At 44.1% G+C, this 20,765-nt stretch overlaps 2 protein-coding genes across 5 annotated transcripts in view; one reads left to right on the plus strand and one right to left on the minus strand.

Annotated features, from left to right (window-relative positions):
• Positions 1 to 20,765, minus strand: part of LOC140457227 (uncharacterized) — a 65,632-nt gene that overhangs the window by 39,946 nt on the left and 4,921 nt on the right. The window contains 2 exon segments of the mRNA XM_072551363.1: positions 11,039 to 12,199; positions 12,201 to 12,388. Of these exon segments, the coding sequence (XP_072407464.1) occupies positions 11,039 to 12,199; positions 12,201 to 12,301 (1,262 nt within the window). The 5' untranslated portion in view covers positions 12,302 to 12,388.
• Positions 1,535 to 20,765, plus strand: part of LOC140457213 (uncharacterized) — a 47,444-nt gene continuing 28,213 nt past the window's right edge. Inside the window, exons 1-2 of one of the 4 annotated variants that reach the window (XM_072551306.1) lie at positions 1,535 to 1,592; positions 3,129 to 4,399. In XM_072551306.1, coding sequence (XP_072407407.1) covers positions 3,239 to 4,276 — 1,038 coding nt within the window. In that variant the 5' untranslated portion in view covers positions 1,535 to 1,592; positions 3,129 to 3,238 and the 3' untranslated portion in view covers positions 4,277 to 4,399. Of the gene's footprint in view, positions 1,593 to 1,846; positions 2,204 to 3,128; positions 4,400 to 8,335; positions 8,343 to 20,765 lie in introns of those variants that run through there. The other 3 variants (XM_072551305.1, XM_072551304.1, XM_072551307.1) reach the window with 3 other exon arrangements.

Below are 20,765 nucleotides of genomic sequence, written 5' to 3' on the forward strand. Positions count from 1 at the left end.
CTTCTCCACTGCCAAATTCAAGCTGCCTGGTCTGGAAGAAGGACACATCATCTTTCACCTTGGGACCCTCCAACCACATGGGATCAATGTCCATTTCACCAGTTTCCTCATTTCCCCTCTCCCCACCTTATCCCAGACCCAACCCTCCACTCAGCACTGCCCTCTTGAACTGTCCTACCTGTCCATCTTCTTTTCCACCTATCTGCTCCTTCCTTCATTCCAACCTGCCATCATCACCCATACCTTCATCTACCTATCAAATTCCTAGCTACCTTAACCCCAGCCCCAACCCCAACCCCTCCCATTTATCTCTCAGCTCCCTCCCCACATTCCTGACGAAGAGCTTATGCTTGAAACGTCGACTCTCCTGCTCCTCAGATGCTATCTAACCGGCCGCTGTTTTCCAATGCCACACCTTTTGACTCTGACATGTGATAACAAGGCCTGATCTGTGGGGTGGGGGTAAGGATATGGGAGAAGGTGCCTCAAACCCTAAATTTTTTTTACTCAAAATTGATATCTAGCCCCATTTGTCAGCATTTGGCCCATATCCCTCTAAACTCTTCCTATTAATATACCCATCCAGATGCCTTTTTAAAATGTTGTAATTGTACCAGACTTCATCACTTCTTCTGGCAGCTAATTCCATATACGCACCACCCTCTACCTGAAACTCAGCGGATTTGGCAGTATTTGTGGAGAGAGAGCAGATTCCATTGCGTTGAAACCACGTTCCCCTTCGTCCGTCTGTTTTGTTCACGTTGATTTGCTGTCAGCACAGCCAATCCATTTTCTGCTTTTCACACTGTCTTTTAACACCTATTCTGCATTTAATTACCATCATTTACCTTTTTGTTTGTGGGCATCTTCACCACTTGTCCTGCTTGTTCCTCCTATCCGTTTGTTAAAAACTTAAAAGCCACCATTTTTCAGCGCCTTTCAGTTCCGAAGTCATATTGGACTTGAAACGTTAACTCTGTTTCGTTGTCCGCAGATGCTACCAGACCCGAGTTTCTCCAGCTCTTTCTGTTTTTAATACTTGCCGTGCCTGCCCTGTCATTCCTTTAAGTCAGCCCTTGAATTGTTTGTAACGCGCACGTTACACCGTGTTCCCACATTTCAGTAACTGAAATGTTATGCAATATGCTGAACCACTTAACACAGACACTCCAATTTTTAGGAGAAAGTAATGACTTCAGAAGCTGGAGATCAGAATCAAAAAGTGTGGCGCTGGAAAAGCAGAGCAGGTCAGGCAGCATCCGAGGAGCAGGAGAGACGACGTTTCGAGCATAAGCTCTTCATCAGGAATTTCTGATGAAGGGCTTATCCTCCACTTTTTATTCTGATAAAATGTTACTTTCTAATTTTATGATTCGATTCTCCGACTCCTGTTCCTACTCCATAACTAAAAAAAACAATCAAATAACCACAAAAAAAAACAGAGCCGCCAATGGCGAAGGTAGTACCCAGCAGCCTCCGCGGTGGTGAATACGCCGTATTCACACAATGGGAAAGCGGTGCGCAGTCGCAGCACCTAAGCATGCGCAGAATGGGCAATAGCGGTAGTTCTTTGTTTCTCGGATCCGCAAACGGTAAGAATACGGCGGGGTGGAACGAGCGATGAATCCAGTGGGCACTCGGGCGTGATTCGTAAATGTGTTTTGGAAGTCTCCATCTAATCCCGATAAGGAATTTCTTTCCCCCTTTCCTGGTGTGCATTGAAATGGGCCGCAGCTACCAGCGTAGGTCCCCGGTTGCCGGCCGCCATCTTTATTAGGGGCATTGAGGGCTGGTCGCACCCTCACCGCCATCTTTGTAGGGGGGCGATGTTCTCAATGACTGGGGAGCATCAGCTCAGAACAATAGCTGAGACTGGCTCAGTTGCCTGATTGGTGAGGCAGCGCTGCGGTACACAAGGAAGGGAAAGGACGCAAATCCCGCACCCCAGTTCGCTCTAGCCATGGTAGGTCCTGCTCCAAAGATCTGCAACCCACATGAACAGCGACAGCAGGGTATTTGCAGAGGATTTGAAGGCAGGAAACTCAAACCGCCCAGCACATCGAAATTAAGTGGCAGTGTATTCACCACAACCTGGGTATTATCCACCTTTGAGTGTAAACATCGACTTCCTAGTCGTTAGCGCTCACACCAACAAACCTCTTCCTCACGTCCCTCTGTGGAGTTCTGTCCTATTTATGATCAGGTAATGGGAAGAACATTCCTCATTTGCTTTATACTGAACAACCAAAGTTGGATACACCCTTCAAATGCCCCCCTCAATCTTCTTTTCTCCAACCTGACAAGATCTTGCCAATAACATTCTTCATCCCTTGAACCATGAACATTGGTGGTGATGGTGTGAGCCTGTTATTGAAAACTCATAAACAAAAACACATGTTGCTGGAAAAGCTCAGCAGGTTTGGCAGCATCTGTGAAGTTAAATCAGAGTTAAGGGTTTGGGTCCAGATACCCATCCTCAGAATGTTAACTCTAATTTCACTTCACAGATACTGAGCTTTTCCAGCAACTTCTGTTTTTGTTTCTGATTTACAGCATCCACAGTTCTTTTTTTGAAAACTCACGTTATGGTGAAATATTTTGCCTGATTGTGAATAGTGTAATTAAGTCTCGTGCAGATACCAGGGAGAGTCAGTGATCAGGGAGTGGAGTTCATAGTGGGGACTGAAAACAATGGCTTAATTCTTTCCAATATTTCTGTTTCTACTGTACTGGATGTCACACAGATCTGTACAATGTGTAACATTGTGATAAATTTAGTGATGATATAGTTAACATAAACCTTCTGCCTTCGTCCTTCTAGGAGGTTGAGAGTTTGGCTTATAAAAGCCCTCTTATTCATCTTCTGCTTTTCCCAATTATCTCTGACTCTTTCTGTCTCCACCCATTGATGCAAAAGTCTTCTGTGAGTCCAGACCAAATGACAGGGTTTCTTGCTGGAAGGACATTCGTGAATCAATGATTTTCTTACGATAGTTGTCCCAACCTTTATGTATTACATTTTCTAGTTGTGGTTTCAGAAACTACCATATTTAATCAGCTCAATTTAATAATTTTTTTTGTGGGCTTCTCTCTCATTATCTTTTTCCTGTTTTCAATCAATTTCACAGGACATCAGAAGAGGACAATTTGCAATTAGGAAATTCAAACTGAACATCACAATGGGATTTGATAAGAGTCTTCTATTTTCTGGTAACCTGAAAATCAATGCATTTTGAACATGGAAGGAAAAAGCACCATTTGCACTGGGGAGAAACTGTACACGTGTTCTGTATGTGGACGAGACTTCAGCCGATCATCTGGTTTATCCAGACACAAGTGCAGTCAGACTGGGGAGAACCTGTGGAAATGTGAGGACTGTGGGAAGGGATTCAATTACCCATCTGACCTGGAGACACATCAGCGCAGTCACACTGGGGAGAAACCGTTCACCTGTCCTCAGTGTGGGAAGGCCTTCACTCAGTCATCCACCCTCCTCAAACATCAGCGTGATCACAATGGCCACAGGCCATTCACCTGTCCTGAGTGTGGGAAGGGATTCACTCAGTTTTCCAACTTCTTGGGTCATCAGAGAACTCACACTGGGGAGAGGCCATTCACCTGCACAGAGTGTGGGAAAGGATTCACTCAGTCATCCCACCTGATGGCACACCAGCGAGTTCACACTGGGAACAGACCTTTCACCTGCTCCGAATGTGGGAAGGGAAGCTCTCAGTTATCAGATCTGCTGAAACACCAGCGGGTTCACACTGGTGAGAGACCATTCACCTGCTCTGAGTGTGGAAAGGGATTCACTCAGTCATCGCACTTGCTGAAACACCAGCGAGTTCACAGTGATGAAAGACCATTTGAATGCCTGCATTGTGGGAAGCATTTTAAAAGTTCTGTGGAACTGGTGTCTCATCAACGGGTTCACAGTGACGAGAGACCTTTTAAATGCCAAGACTGTGGGAAGTGCTTTAAAACTTCTGGGGAACTGGTAACCCATCAACGCGTTCACACTGACGAGAGACCGTTCAGATGCTCTCACTGTGGGACTGGGTTCAGGAAATCATCTCAACTCACTGTACACCAGCGAATTCACACTGGGGAGAGGCCGCTCAGCTGCTCCAACTGTGGGAAGAGATTTAATCATTTGTCCAATCTACTAAAACACAAGCGTATTCACACTGGGGAAAAGCCATTCACCTGCTCTGAATGTGGGAAAAGATTCACTCAGTCTTCCCATCTATTGAGGCATAAGCGAGTTCACAAGTAACTACCGTGATTGGGTTTGGCTGTTAGTCACACCTGAACCATGTTAATTGGGGTGTATTTCTGTGGATGTTTAACAGTTCCTGCTGTTAGTGTTCTGGATAAAGTGAAATAAATTAGTTTTGTGTGAAACATATAACTGTTTTGTCTTTTTAATATCTCTGATACTGGTCATTTATTGTTGAAGGACTCTCCCTCTCCCCCTACATCCTCACTTCCACCAACAAGAGCTTCTTTGTTACCAAGGATGAGAGAATCTGATCAGCTGCCTTTGTCCCTTCCCTCCCCTCCACGTGCACTGGGTCAAACTCTCTCTGAAGTTCCTTTTCATCCAAGTCCTGATCTTGCATCTTTCTTTAGTTTCTGTCTGTCTCCTGTCTTGACGAGTCCTGTCCTGTCAGAGCTCAGCTTGTTCATGAGACCAGTTGGTCTTATTCCCACGAAACTGCCACCATCAGGTTTTCCATGTTTACAGATAATTTTCGTTGTCCTGTCTGTATTATTTCTGTCCTCTCTCCTTTGGATCCAATGTCATCAACTGTCCTCAGAAATATAACCCTGAAACCTACCTTCACTGTCCCATCTCCAGCCTTCCCTTCTTTTCCTTGGACTTGACAATCCCCAAAGATCTATCTTTGGCCTCTCCTATTTCTCTCTTGTGGGTAGCACAGTGGCTCAGTGGTTAGCACTGCTGCTTCACAGCACCAGGGACCTGCGTTCAATTCCAGCCTCGGGTGACTATCTGTATGGAGTTTGCACGTTCTCCCCATGTCTGCGTGGGTTTCCTCTGGGTGTTTCAGATTCTTCCCACAATCCAAAGATGTGCAGGTCAGATGAATTGACCATGCTAAATTGTCCATAGTGTTAGGTGCCTTAGTTAGGGGTAAATTTAGGGGAATGGGTAGGTTACTCTTTGGAGGCTCGGTGTGGACTTGTTGGACAAAATGGCCTGTTTCCACACTGTAGGGAATCTAATCTAATGTCTACAAGCTGGCATCAACCAAAAGCACTATGCAGTTTTCACGTGAAGATCAAAACCACCTCGCTCTACCCCTCTCAATTCCTCTACCGTTATTAAATTATCAGACAGTTCATCCCACATCTGCTACCAATGAGCAGAAATTTCCTCTGACTGAAAATCAGGAAGACCAAGCCATTGTCTTTGGTTGCCACTGCAAATTCTATTCCCCAACTACTGAATCCATTCCTTTCCCTTGGGACTGTTTGAGGTTGGACAACATTTAGTACTGGTGCCATGTTTGAGCTCACAATGTACTGTACTCCTGTACTTTAATACATATAAAACCTAATTCTAATTTAAGATGAGTTTCTGAACATTTGTCCACATCATCATTAACACCATAAGAAATAGGAAAGAAGCAGGCCATTCATCAAATTAAGATTTACCAGAACGTTGCTGGAAATGGAGGGTTTGAGTTATAAGTATAGGTTGGGACCTTTTTCACTGGAGCATAGGAGGTTGAGGGGTGACTATAGAGGTTTATAAAATCACAAGGGGTATAGGTAAGGTGGATAGCTGGTGTCTTTTCCCTAGGATGTGGCATTTCAAAACTAGGGGGCATATCTTTAAGGTGAGATGAGAAGCTTTAGGGAAGACATGGGCAATTTTTTTTACACAGAGTGATTCGCATGTGGAATGAACTTGCAAAGAAAGTGGTGGATGTGGGTACAGCTAGAACATTCAAAAGATATCTGAATAAGTACAGGAATAAGAAATGTTTGGAGGGATATGAGTCAAGTGCAGGCAGGTGGGACTACTTTAGTTTGGGATTATGATTGGCCTGGATTGGTTGGACCGAAGAGTGTGTTTCTATGCTGTATGATTCTGAGTCTGCTCTGCTATTCAATTAGATCACATCTGATCAGATAATCCTCAACTCCACTTTCCTGTCTTTACCCCATAAGCTTTGATTTCCTTATTGATTTAAAAACTGCCCATCTCAGCCTTAATGAGTGAGCCTGTACAGCCCTCTGCAGTAAAATATTCTACAAACTCATGAGTCTGAGAGAAAAACCTCCTCATCTCTGTTTTAAACAGCTGACTTATTCAGAGATTCTGTCCTCTGATCTGAGACTGTCTAATAAGGGGAAAAATCCTTTCACCAACAACCCTGTGAAGTCCCCTGAGGTTTCAGTTACATTCCCTCGTCAATTCCAATGAGTACACACCCCACCTCCTCAACTCTTCGCATAAGATAGTCACTCCATGCCCAGTGCACCTTCTCCAGACTGCTGTCAATGCCAGTATACCTTTCTTTAAATAAGATGCCCAAACTGTTCACAGTATTCCATCTGTGGTCTGACTATTGCCTTATATAGTTTTTGCAAAACCTCCCCTTCACTCCATTCTCTTTGCAATAAAGGCCAACTTTCCATTTACCTTCCCTATTAACTGCTGAAGGTTTTGTGATCTATGGCTTGAGGATTCTCAAATCCCTCTTTGCTGCAGCTTCCTGCAGTCTTTTTCCATTTAAATACTTAACACATTTTGATCTCCATATTATATATTGTACCTCCATTAGGGGACAGACAGGTGTTTATGTGGCTGTAAGTGTGACTCCAGGATGGTATGTTGCCTGGTTCCAGGGTCTCAGAGCAGCTACTGAGCATTCTTTTAGGAGAGGATAAGCAGTCAGAGGTCATGATCCATGTTGGTACCAATGAGTTGGGTAGGAAGGGGGAGCACAGCAATAGGAGGATAAGGAAGATGAATGCATGGCCAGAAGGATGGCACAGGAGAGTGCATTTTAGATTCCTGGGACACTGGGACTGGCTTTTGGGGGTGATGGCAGCTGCACAAGTCAGACGGGTTGCAGCTAAATAAATATAGGACTGAGTTACTTGCAGGGCATTTTAGAAAGCACTATCTGGAAGGCTTTAAAGTAATTTGGTAGGGGTGAGGGAACTAAGGGAGATTAGAAGAGAAGACAAGAGCTCACAAAATACTTAAGAGAAGAAACTGGCACTAGAATTGATAGTAGCAAGTGACTGTGCATGTACGTGAATAACATGCAAGGGTACGGAGATAAAGCAGGAGATTGGCACTAGCTAACTGTGCTCATTTAACGATGCTGGGAAAATGTGTCAGATGGCCTCCTTCTGTGCTAAAACACTTCTGTGATAACGTTGCTTTTCTGCACCTGATTCCAGCTCATCTGCTGCTGAAACATCTCATTCATGTTTGTGTTACCTTCAAACTTAACGATTCCAACATATTCTCAACCAGCCTCTCACATTCACCCCACCCCAAAGATGTGAGATCATCCAAATCTCTGCTGCCCATTTTGCCTTCTAACATCAAATCCCATTCATCCCCTGTGCTTGCTGATTTCTGGTCAAGTAGATTAGATTAGATTCCCTATAGTGTGGGGACAGGCCTTTCGGCCCAACAAGTCCACACCAACCCTCTGAAGAGTACCCACCCAGACCCATTTCCCTCTGACTAATGCACCTAACACTATGGGCAATTTAGCATGGCCAATTCACCTAACCTGCACATCTTTAGACTGTGGGAGGAAACCGGAGGAAACCCACGCAGACAGCCACCTGAGGCAGGAATTGAACCTGGGTCCCGCGAGGTAGGAGTGCTAACCACTGAGCCATCATGCCATCCATTTAAGGTAAGTCCCCTTAAGGGCTGCTCTCAGAGATAGAGGCAACTGGAGATGGTTTAGCTGGAGGGTCACCATGCCTCAGGCAAGGGAAAGAGTCCTTCAAGGTTTCTTCGGCCAGCACAGGAATTGAACCCATGCTGTTGCTGTCACTCTGTATCACAAACCAGCCATTTAGCCAACTGAGTAACCAACCATTCCTTGATAAAGTCTCAGTTTATAATTTGCATCCTTCTTTTCAAATCCTGCCTCCTCCCCCAAACTGGTTTTGCATCTCCCCATCTCCAAGATGCAGAGAGTAAAGGGGTTAATGCAGGTCAGGGTGTATATCCACTTCCTTAACCCTGTGAGGCAGGGGACAGCAGGGTCAACACAGCTCAACATGTATCTCTCCATGGCCTCACTCCTTCTTAACACTGGGATGTTGGGAGTGAAGAGGTTAAAAAAGCTCAGACTGTTTCTTTCCATAGCCCCATTCTTTCCTATCATTTTAATGAGGGGAACAGAGAGCTTAAAACAGCTCAGACTTTATGCCTACATTGCTTTGCCCCTTCCCATTCCTATGATGTGGGTAATGAGGGGTTAATAAAGTTCAGGCTGTGTCTCCCTATGGCCTTGCCGCTCTCTATCCCTGTGATATGGGGATGAGGAGTTAATACAGCTTGTTGTATTTATACAGCCTGCTCTTTATGTAATCGGAGGCTTGGACTGATGACAAGACAACAATACAACACAGCACAGAGACAAACCTGTGCCAATTCCTATTCCTTATTTAGACCTGCTACTTATTACTCTTACGCAGTATCTATCCCTCTGTTTGCCTCACATTCAAGCGTCTATCATGATAGATCTTAAACCATGCTGAGGTGCCTGCTTCCACCACCTCCACTGGCAATGCATTCCAGGCACCCACCACCTTCCGGGTGAGACGTTTTCCAAGCACTTCACCCCTAAGCTTTCCCGCCTCACCTTCAACCTGTGCCCTCTTGTAGTTGACCTTTCCATCCTGGGAAAAAGCCTTTGATTATCCACTCTATTTATGACTCTCCTCCCTTTGTGGATCTCTATGGGGATGCCCCTCAGCCTCCATCTTTCCAATCCGAGATAAATCCAACTGCTCCTCATAACAAAAACCCTCCAGAGCAGGCAATATCATATTAACCCTACTCTACACCCACTCCAAAGCATCCACGTCCTTCTGGTAGTGTAGCAACCAGAACTGCATGGAATATTCCAAATGTGGCCGAACTAACGTTTTGTACAGTTGATACATAACCATGAATATATCAATGGTGTTGGCAGAGGTGAAGGACCTTGTGTGTCAGATTGTCAAATATTGTATGCACTCTCACATGTTATTGAGGTCAATACACTCTATGCTAAAATAAACTGGACCTGAAGCTTGAGAAGTAAAGGTTTTAGATTGTAGTCAGTAAGGTTAAATTGGAGTAAGGCAGTAATTGGTGGCACGGTGGCTCAGTGGTTAGCACTGCTGCCTCACAGTGCCAGGGTGCCAGGTTCTATTTCACCCTGGGTGACTGTGTGGAGTTTGCACATTTTCCCATTGCCAGTGATGGGTTTCCTCTGGGTGCTTCAGTTTCCTCCCACAGTCCAAAGATGTGCCGGGTGAATGGATTGGCTAAGCTAAATTGCCCATAGTGCCCAGGAATGTGCAGGCTAGGTGGATTAGCCATAGGAAATGCAGGTTTAGAGAGATGGGTTGGGTCTGGGTGGGATGCTCTGTGGAGGGGTGGTGTGGATGCAATGGGTCAAGTGGCCTATTTCCACACTGCAGGGATCCTATTAGAAAGAAAGAAATCATTCTTCGCTGAAACTGAAAACTAGAATAGCATTGAGTTATGCTAGAATGCAACTGATAGTTGGGAACATCCTGAACACTTTTGGAAAGTTTATATACTCGCAACTTCTGGTGCACTCTTCAACAATCCCCAGATTCCATCATAACCAGCCTGCTTTCTCTCTCAGACTCTCAGTCATTTCCTGTAATATTTCAATGTCTCTGTGCGCTCCTGGTCTCACTTGGAACCTCTTCACCTGTATTGAACTCAGACTGTTATTCCTCCACCACTGCGATCCCATTCCTAAAACAGCTTGTAAAATTTAAGATCTAGGAGCCTCTGGTTCCCCAAGAAGAGGGATTGATCTCATGAATGATTCAAAAGTGGTTTATTAAGAATCAACAGTTTAATGTGAGAGGCAAAACATGACCTGTCACAGATGAGAATGGTTTTACCAGTCCTGGAGGACAAACCGCCAGATGGTGCAGAAAGACTGCTGCTCTATGTAGCTGGTGGCAGTGTCTCCTGTGAGCCAGAATGTACGTGTTGAGTTAAAGCCAGTTTGGATCATTTTGAAAGATTTTTCCTCGAGAATGTGTTTATGCCTTTACACAGTCCTAAACTCCAACTCTATAGGAGTTGGAAATGTCTCGTTTCAGGGCCTGTACTGCAGTCACATCCTGGACAGACAGAACAAGCCTGCCCTGCATCTGTCAGACAGCAAACTGCTATGGAAGCTTTCTTCACAAGACAATGACCGAACATGTAATTACCAATACATTTCTAAAAATGTTATCACTGTATTAAAGTTATTAGAATATTCTCACAGAATATTACTGGAACTAAATTTGTCTCCACTTTCATGTGGTTTCTCGATCAGGTGTAAGAGTGAACATTTGGAGATTCTCAATTCTCCAATTCCCATTCACTTTCTTTCTGGTGGATAATGGGAGGAGACCAACAGTTGAAATGTGCAAGGTGGTTAGAATTGTCAGCAAGGATTTGTAGCACATTCTAATTCTATTCGGCAGAATCTCTCAGACACATTGTGAAGTTCATGGTGAAATCAATTTAAGATTAAAAGTTCAGAATATTGCTGTGACATAATTTCTGCTGAGTGTCCCTGAGGTTGGGGAATGATCACAAACAACAGTTTTTAAAGGGACACTGCAACATCCGACAAGGCATAGATCCTGAATATTGAACTCCAGTCCAGTTAGAGGGCTGGTTAACATCAGCAGAAACAAACACCAGTGGTCAGAATGAACGTCCAGGATGTATTGAACAGTGACAATAACAGCAGAAACCAATACATTCAGTCACTTGTGACCTCGCTGGTGTCTCAGCAGGTGGGATGACTGAGTAAACGCCTTTCCACACTTGCAGGTGAACGGCCTCTCTCCAGTGTGAACTTGCTGGTGTGTCTGCAGGTGGGATAACTGAATAAATCCCTTCTCACACTCACAGCAAGTGAATGGTCTCTCCCCAGTATGAACCCGCTGGTGCGTCAACAGGTAAGATAACCTAGTGAATACCTTCCCGCACTCAGAGCAGGTGAACGGCCTCTCACCAGTGTGAACTCGCTTGTGCACACCGAGGTAGGATGAAGATCTGAACCTTTTTCCACAGGAGGTGCAGCTGAATGGCTTCTCCTCAGTGTGAATTTGCTGGTGTGTCTTCAGGTTAGATGATCGAGTAAATCCCTTCCCACAGTCAGAGCAGGTGAACGGTCTTGCCCCAGTGTGAACGCGCTTGTGCACACTGAGGTAGGATGAAGAGCTGAACCTCTTTCCACAGGAAGTGCAGGTAAACGGCCTCTCCTCAGTGTGAATTTGTTGGTGTTTTAGCACATCAGAGGTTTGTGAAAATCCTTTCCCACATACAGGGCAAGTGAATGGTCTCTCTCCAGTGTGAGCCCACTGATGTATTTGCAGACTGATTGACAGAGTAAATCCCTTGCCACATGAGGAGCAGGTGAATTGTCTCTTTCCAGTATGAACTCGCTGGTGTCTCAGCAGTTGGGAAAACTGAGTGAATCTCTTGTCACACTCTAAGCAGGTGAATGGTTTCTCCTTTGTGTGAACTCTCTGATGTGTCAGTAGGATGGAGGACTGCATGAATCCTTTACCACACTCAGAGCAGGTGAACGGTCTCTCACCAGTATGAGTGCGTTGATGGATCAGCAAATTGTGGGACTGAGTGAACGCTTTCCCACACTCAGAGCAGGTAAATGATTTCTCTCCAGTGTGAACACGCTGGTGTCTCAGCAAATTTGATGAACGAGTAAATTGTTTCCCACAAACAGAACAGGTGAATGGCCTCTCCCCAGTGTGAACACGTTGGTGTGCAGTGAGGTTGGCTGACTGCCTGAAACGCTTTCCACAGGAACTGCAGCTGAATGGCTTCTCCTCAGTGTGAATAAGTATGTGTTTCTGAAGACTAGATAATACTGTGAAACCTTTCCCACATATAGAACAGCTAAATAGCCTCTCTCCAGTGACTGCGCCAATGAATTTCCAGCTGGGATGGGTAATTGAATCCCTTCCCACAGTCTCCACATTTCCACGGTTTTTCCATGGTGTCCTCGGGTCTCTCCATAGTGGATGATTGATGTAAGCCTCATCCAAACACAGAACTCATGTAGACATTAGGTTTCCTTCCATATGTAAATCCTCTCCCAAGACTCTATGGAGTGGGGAAGAGAAAGGAGATTACAAAGTCATCTGTCGGTGCAGAATGGATATTCCAAACAGACAATTGCAGTGCCTCTGCATCATTGTTTTCCTCTTGTACTCCCAAATTTGGAAGAATTGCCTTCAAAGGAAGCAAAGGCGTTGTTGTAATGTCACTGAGCAAGCTAATGTTCTGGAAACATGGGTTCAATTCCCACTAGAACAGGCAGTGAAATTTTGATTCAATACCAAGCTGGCCTAACCTCTGTCAACTGTTGTAAAATCACATCAGATGCACTAATGTCCTTTAGGGATGGAAATCTGCCATCTTTTGCCAATCTGGTCTACATGTGACTCCAGACCCACAAAGTGGGTGGTTTCACCACCTTCTGGACACTGAGGGATGGACAACTAAACACAGGCCTGACCAGAGATAACCACATCCAATTAACTCAGGAAAAACTCTCTCAAAACAAATAAACTGTCGGACAATTCTTCTCAGTTTAACAAATTTGAGCAACTACAGACAATCAGATTTGTTTCTGGAACCTAATTATTCCTATCCCTCCCAGCTCCTGTCAAGATGATGACCACGCCTGCGCCCTCTGGATTAACGCGTCAGACAATTTCCGCACACGCGCTAGCGCCAGGGTGATTGACGGCGGAGTCAGACCAATAGGGAAAGGGGAACGGGCAGGTATCAATAGGGTCCTTCAACCAACCAATCAGAGTGCAGGCTGCAAATGGAGCATGCGTATTGTGCGAGTGCTGGAGACGGATCGGAGCGCTCGGTGTGGGCTTTAGAAACTCCCGGAGCCCCTCCTTTTGCAGGTCAGGGATGGATTTACACACAGCAAACCTCAACTGAGAGAAAGGTTTGTTTCACCCAGTCTCTCTGTCAACTCCTTTTAAAGGAAATTCAGTGGAGGTCCTGTGAGCCTGCTTTGCTAATCAATATAGCAAAGGGTGATCTTCTATTTCAGTGATGTGGGGAAGGTTAAAAATCACACAACACCCAGGTTACTGTCCAACAGGGTTGTTTGGAAGAACTAAATTAAATTCTGTGTCTTATGATCCTGCTCCACAGCTACCCGATGAAGGAGCAGCGCTTCGAAAGCTAATACTTCCAAATAAACCTGTTGGACTATGACCTGGTGTTGTGTGATTTCTCTTTTCAATATCATAGAGTCATATTGTTTGGAAGCAGACCCTTTGGTCCAACTCATCCATGTTGATCAAGTTTCCCAAACTAAATTAGTCCCACTTGCCTGTGTTTGGCCCGTATCTCTCTAAACCTTTCCTATTCGTGTAATTGTCTGAATATCTTATAAATTTGGAACTGTATCTGTCACTACCGTTTCTCTTGCTTTTTCCCCTTAGGAGGGGGTACAGGTACAGGCAGCTAGGATCAAGGGAATCCCTGGAGGTATCTGGGGGATACAGGAGTTTATTGAAGAATGAAATCAGGAGGGCAAAAAAGGGGCACGAGATAGCCTTAGCTGAGAAGATTAGGGTGAATCCAAATAGGTTCTTCAAGGATATTCAAGGAAAAATAATAACGAGAAAGAGAATAGGCCCCCTCAATGACAGATGTGTATGGGACCGCAGGAGATGGGCGATATTCTCAATGAATATGCCTTCTCTGTGTTTACCACGGAGAAAGACATGAAGACTTCGGGAAGTTAGAGATGATATTTTGAGGACAGTCCATTTCACAGTAGGGGTGGTGTTGGACATATTGGAATGTATAAAGATGGATAAATCTCGTGGTCCTGACCAAATATATCTAAGAACACTGCAAGAGAAGAAATTGCAGGGTACCTGACTGATATTTTTGCATAATCGTTAGCCACAGGTGAGATCCTGGAAGATTGGAGGGCAGTAAATGTTGTGCCCTTATTCAAGAAGGGCTGCAAAGAAACACCTAGGAACTACAGACCAGGAAGCCTAACATCTGTGATAAGTACATTACTTGAGAAGATTCTGAGATAAGATATCCAAGCATTGGGTAAGACAGGGTTTTGTGCATGGGGGATAATGCCTCACAAATTTGTTAGAGTTCTTCGATTAAGTGACCCAGAAGGTTGACGAGGACAGGGCAGTAAACATAGTCTATATGGAGAAAGTGAGGACTGGAGATGAGAGTCGAGAGTGTAGTGCTGGAAAAGCACAGCTTCCTGATGAAAGGCTTATGCCTGAAACATCGATTCTCCTGCTCCATGGATGCTGCCTGACTATATGGACTTCAGTAAGGCTTTTGATGAAGTTCTTACAGGTAGGCTGCTCTGGAAGGTTACATTGCTTGGAATCCAGGGGAAGCTGGCAAATTGGATACACAATTGGCTTGATGGTTGGAAGCAGAGGGTAATAGTGGAAGGATGCTTGTTGGACTAGGGGCCTGTGAATAGTGGAGTGCCTCAGGAGTCGGTGATGCTCCCATTACTATTTGTTATCTACAATTGCAGTAAGGTACCCCTACTTCTGAACTCAAATCCTCTTGCAATGAAAGCCAATAAACCATTTGCCCTCATAACTGCTTGCTGCACCTGCCTATCTACTTTCATTGACTGGTGCATAAGGGCACCCAGGTCCCTATATAGTTTACATTTCCTGATATTTCACCATTTAAATAGTACTCTTACTTTCTGTTTTCACACTAAAATATATAAATTCACATTTAGCCACCTTATACTGCATTTGTCAGGTGATTTCCCACTCACTCAACTTGTCTAAATCACCTTGAAGCCTCTTTACATTCTCCTCACAATGCACAATTCTGTATTGTCAGCAGACTTGGAAATATTGACTTTGCTTTTCTCATCCAGGTCAATTATAAACATTATAAATAGCTGGGGCCCAAGCACTGATTCTTGTTGTATACCATTAGGCACTTGGAAAAAGACTCACTTATACCCATGCTGTGTTTCCTGTCTTAACCAACTCTCAACCATTGCCATTATATTACTGCTATCCCATATGTTCTAACTTGTCCAGTAAGAGATCTTATCAAAAGCCTTCTAAAAATTTAAGTGCACTATATCCACTTGTTCTCCCTTATATATTCTTCTCGTTAAATCCTCAAAAATCTCCATTAGATTTCTTAAACATGATTAGCCTTTCATAAACCCATGCTGGCTTTGCACAATCTTGTTAATGCTTTCCAACTGTTTTGTTGTCACACTTGTTTTATAGTAGACTCTTAACATTTTCCCCACTGGTGTTAGGTTAATTGGTCTGTAATTCTCCATGTTCTTTCTCTCTCCCTTTTTAAATAGTGGGGTTACATTTTCTGCCTTCCAATCTGTGGGAAATGCTCCAGAGTCTATAGAATTTTGGGAGTTAACTGCTCAAACATCCATTATTTCCAGTGCCACTTCCCTTAGTACTCTGGGATGTATATATAATGCCCTGGTAATTTGACAGACCCATTAATTTCCCGAGCACTATTTTCTTTCTAATACTGATTTCCTTCAACTCTTCTCCCTCACTAGACCCTTGGTTCCCTAATATTTATGGGAAGTTATTTGTGTCCTCTTTTGTGAACACAGAATCAAAGTACGCGTTCAATTCTTCAGCCATTTCTTTGTGGCTCATCATAATTTCATCTGCTTCTGGTTGTAAAGGACTTGCATTTGTCTTTACTAACATTTTTCTCTTCACATATTTATATTTAGAGAGAGTAACCTCAAACCACACATCACATCAAGATCTGATAGAGTCACTCCATTCACCAGGACCTGAATATCATGGCCTTTGACCAAGGAAGTAAAAAGGTTTATCTGTTGTGCTATGGGAAAAGATTTGAGATCAGTGTAACTGGAAATGCCCCAGGAAATTCAAAATCTTGCCCAATCATGCCTGGACAAATATTTTTTTAAAAATGGTGTAAGTACTCAGTAGGTCAGGTAGCACCTGTAGATGAAAAACAACATTAATAATTTAGGTCAACATGACCCTTTGTCAGAACAGAAAACCTATGTTCACTTTTCAGCACAATATCTCAGGAAGGATATACTGTACTGGCTCTTGGGTCAGAGCACTGAGATAGACTCCATATATCATTGGGGTTTGAGAAAGAAATTATGATTCAGGGACATTATAGCACAGAATGAGGGCATTCTGCCCTTGAAGTCTCCATAGCACAATCCAGGCTGTCACATTCCACTCAATTCACAATGCCCTACAAGGTTATTTCCTTGGGTATGTATACAATGTACTTGAGAAATCATTGACCACTTTCTGAGACCACCTCTCTCTTAGGCAGAGAGTTCTGGGTACTTCCACTTGTTGCATAACAAACATCCTCTCATCTTCTCCCAAAAGCCTTTAGATTAGATGAGATTACATTAGTGTGGAAACAGGCCCTTCGGCCCAACAAGTCCACACCGACCCGCCGAAGCGTAACCCACCCATACACCTACATTTACCCCTTACCTAACACTACAGGCAATTTAGCATGGCCAATTTACCTGACCTGCACATCTTTTTGGACTGTGGGAGGAAACCGGAGCACCCGGAGGAAACCCAAGCAGACACTGGGAGAACGTGCAAACTCCACACAGTCAGTCGTCTGAGGCGGGAATTGAACCCGGGTCTCTGGCGCTGTCAGGCAGCAGTGCTAACCACTGTGCCACCGTGCCACCCTTGTAGGGTGACAAGGTGGTACAGTAGTTAGCATTGCTGCCTCACAGTGTCAGGGACCTGGGTTCAACTCCAGCCTCAAGTAACTATCTGTATGGAGTTTGCATGCTCTTCCTGTGTCTGTATGGGTTTCCTCTGGGTGCTCTGGCTTTCTCTCACAATTCAAAGATGTGCTGGTTAGGTGAATTGGCCAGGCTAAATTGCCCAGTGTTGAGGGATGTATAGGTTACGTGTATTAGTCAGTTAAATGTAGAGTAATAGGGTAGGAGAATGGGTCTGGATGGGTTACTCTTTGGAGGGTTGTTGTAGACCTTTTCGGCCAAATGGCCTGTTCCCACACTGTAGGGATTCTATGATCTGTCTTCCATAACCCTTGGCCCATCACAGAATGAACATAATATTTTGTCTACCTCAAATAACTCTGTCAAAATCTTGCAGATCTAAAGTGTGCAAACTGAACTGGGCTCTGGGTATGTTCTAAACAGAGCTTTATAAAAGGTCTGCACTTTTTTTTCCCCTGCTTTTGTTCTCAACATCTCTATTTGTGACAAAATGTCCTGCTACTTTCAAAAATCTGCACACGTCAATCTCCCAGTCCCTGTGTCTTTGCACTCGTTATCTCTCTGCGTTTTATATTTTTAACAACAAGTTTTTAAAAACCAAAACACCTGCGGATGCTGCAAATCTAAAATGAAAACAGAAATTGCTGGAAAAGCTCAGCAGGTTTGACAGCATCTGTGCAGAGAAATCAAACACTTTGAGTCTGGTGAAAGGGTCACTGGATCCAAAATGTTAACTCTAATTTCTCTTCACAGATGCTGCCAGACCTGCTGAGCTTTTAAGTTTTTTAAAATTTCAGTTGAAGGTTGATTTCCCTGGAATTTAGTATATTAAAGCTTTGATTATATTAATTGGGAATGCAACATTAGAATGGAACTATTATTATGAATCCACCAATCCACATTGAAAAAAAAAATCTCCTTGACCCCACTCTCCACTATTCTTGAAAGGTAGCTCACCTTCTCTGACCTTCCCTTGCCCTCAAAACTTCTGACATTTGATCCCCCCCCAACAACCCAAGGATTTATCACTGGCACCTACTAATTCTCATCAATACACTGCCACAACATATGACGAGTGGTGTACCTCAGGGGTTGGTGCAGGGCCCATTGCTGTTTGTAATGTATATCAATGATTAGTAAGTTTGCAGGTGACAATAAAATAGGCAGAATTGTGGACAGTGAGAAAAGGTGATCAGAAATTGCAGCAGGACCTTGATCAGCTGGGGAAGTGGGCTGAGAAAAGGCAAATGGAGTTGTATACAGATAAGTTGTGAGGTGTTGCATTTTGGAAAGTCAAATCAAGGTCGGAATTTGATGGGAAGTGGTAGGGCCTTCAGGAGTGTAGTGGACCTTGGAGTCCAGGTGCATGGTTCTCTGAAAGGGGAGTCCCAGGTAGACAGGGCAGTGAAGAAGGCTTTTGGAGCACTGGCCTTCATCAGTCAGGGTATTGAATACAGAAGTTGGGAAGTTATGTTGCAGTTGTACAGGACGTTGGTGAGGCCGCACTTAGGAAAGGCTGAGGCACTTGGGACTTTTCTCATTGGAGAAAAGAAGGTTTAGGGGAGATTTGATAAAGGTGTACAAGATGATTAGGGGTTTAGATAGGGTTGACAGTGAGAACCTTTTTCCGCGTATGGAGTCAGCTGTTACTAGGGGACACAGCTTTAAATTAAGGGGTGGTAGGTATAGGACAGATGTTAGGAGTAGATTTTTTACTCAGCAGGTTGTGAGTTCATGGAATGCCCTGCCAGTAGCAGTGGTGGACTCTCCCTCTTTATGGTCATTTAAGCGGGCATTGGACAAGCATATGGAGGTTATTGGGCTAGTGTAGGTTAGGTAGGCTTCGGTCGGCGCAACATCGAGGGCCGAAGGGCCTGTACAGCACTGTATTTTTCTATGTTCTATGTAAAACTGTGTTCAATTTTGGTCACTTTGCTGTAGGAAGGATGTTATTAAACTAGAAAGAGTGCAGAAGAAACTTACAAGGATGTTGCTGGGACTCGAGTCTGAGTTATAGGGAGAGATTGGATAAGCAAGGACTTCCTTCTTTAGAGCGTAGGAGACTGGGGGGGGGTGGATATCTTATAGAAGTGTATAAGATCATGAGAGACATGGATAGGGTGAATGCACTCAGTCTTTTTCCTAGGGTTGGGGAATCGAGGACTACAGGACATCAGTTTCAGGTGAGGGGAAAGAATAAAAGGGAACCCAAGGGGCAACGTTTTTACACAGTGGGTGGTACGCATATGGATTGAGCTGCCAGTGGAAGTGGGTGAGGCGGGTACATTAACAACATTTAAAAGGCATTCGGATAAGTACATGGACAGGAAAGGTTCAGAAGGGTATGGGCCAAGTGCAGGGAAATGGGGTTAGCGTGGATGGACGTTTTGGTCAGCATGGACCAGATTGGGCCGAAGTGCCTGTCTCTGTGCTGTGGGGCTTGGTCTGTAAGACTCTAAAGCACCACAATAACTTTCTGTACACTGAAAAAGTCCAGCTGTCCTCACCACTATCCTCTCTATTTTCCACTTTGCTAAATTAGCAGGCTGTTTATCTGACATACAGTGTTGACTAAAGATATATTTTCCACATTATAATTTGGAAGGTTAAAGCTATTGTCTCTAATCGCAACTTTTTAAAAAACTGTTCCTTCATGACAGAGTCCAGCCCTCTCCTAGAACTGTGCGAGGCTGGCCCTGTGGTCAGGGTAGTAGGAGGATGCAGTGAATATCTTCCTATTCAGAGTTCATGGGTGAATCAGCATGTTACCTGTTGTGTCAATTTCAACAGGAAGAGAACCATCTCCTACCACTTTATCCACTGGTGAAGAAGAGATTCACCAGGATGTTGTCTTAGGTGGAGCATTTCTCTTACGAAGAGAGATTGGATAGACTGAGATTCTTTTTGTTTGAGCAGAGAATGCTGAAGGGAGATCTGATGGAAGTATACAAGGTTCCGAGGGGCTCAGATAGGGTAGATAGGGAGAAACATTTCTACTTAGTACAGGGGCCATAATGAAGGGCACAGTCTTAAGGTAAGGAATAGGAGGATAAGAAGGGGTTTAAGGAAAATGTTTTTCCCCACAGAAGTTTGTGGGTATGTGAAACTCACTGCCTGAAAGGACGGTTGAGATAGGAACCCTCAAGACATTTAAGAATTATTTAGCTAAGCAGTTGAAATGATATAGTACACACGACTACAGGACAAGTGCTAACAAATTGGATTAGAATAAATGGATGTTTGCTGACTTAGAGTCATAGTCATAAAGTCATAGAGGTTTACAGCACAGAAACAGACTCTTGGGACCAATTCATCCATGCTGACCAGATATCCCAACTTATGCGGACACAATGGGCGGAAGGGACATTTTTCATGCTGTAAAAACTCTATGATTCTCATCAGTTTCCAGCTGAGAGTCCCAATCACACCAATCTTTGAAATCTCTTCCCGCAGGAACAGACAAAGACTTTTCTGTCCATACAGAAAGGCTGATGATATTATGTAGAACACTATGAACCCAGTGACTGTCAGCTTTAGACATGATAGTTTCCTGTATGTGAATCCTCTCATTAAGAAAAGTCCTTTGTATAATTACATCCCAGGATTTTAATGGAAACAGTTAGAGCTAGTGTATCACTGGTAATGATCTTGTAAGAATCCTTAGATTCTGAAAAAAAATTCCAGAAG

The sequence above is a fragment of the Chiloscyllium punctatum genome, chromosome 31 (genome assembly GCF_047496795.1).
Source record: "Chiloscyllium punctatum isolate Juve2018m chromosome 31, sChiPun1.3, whole genome shotgun sequence".
NCBI lineage: Eukaryota > Metazoa > Chordata > Chondrichthyes > Orectolobiformes > Hemiscylliidae > Chiloscyllium > Chiloscyllium punctatum.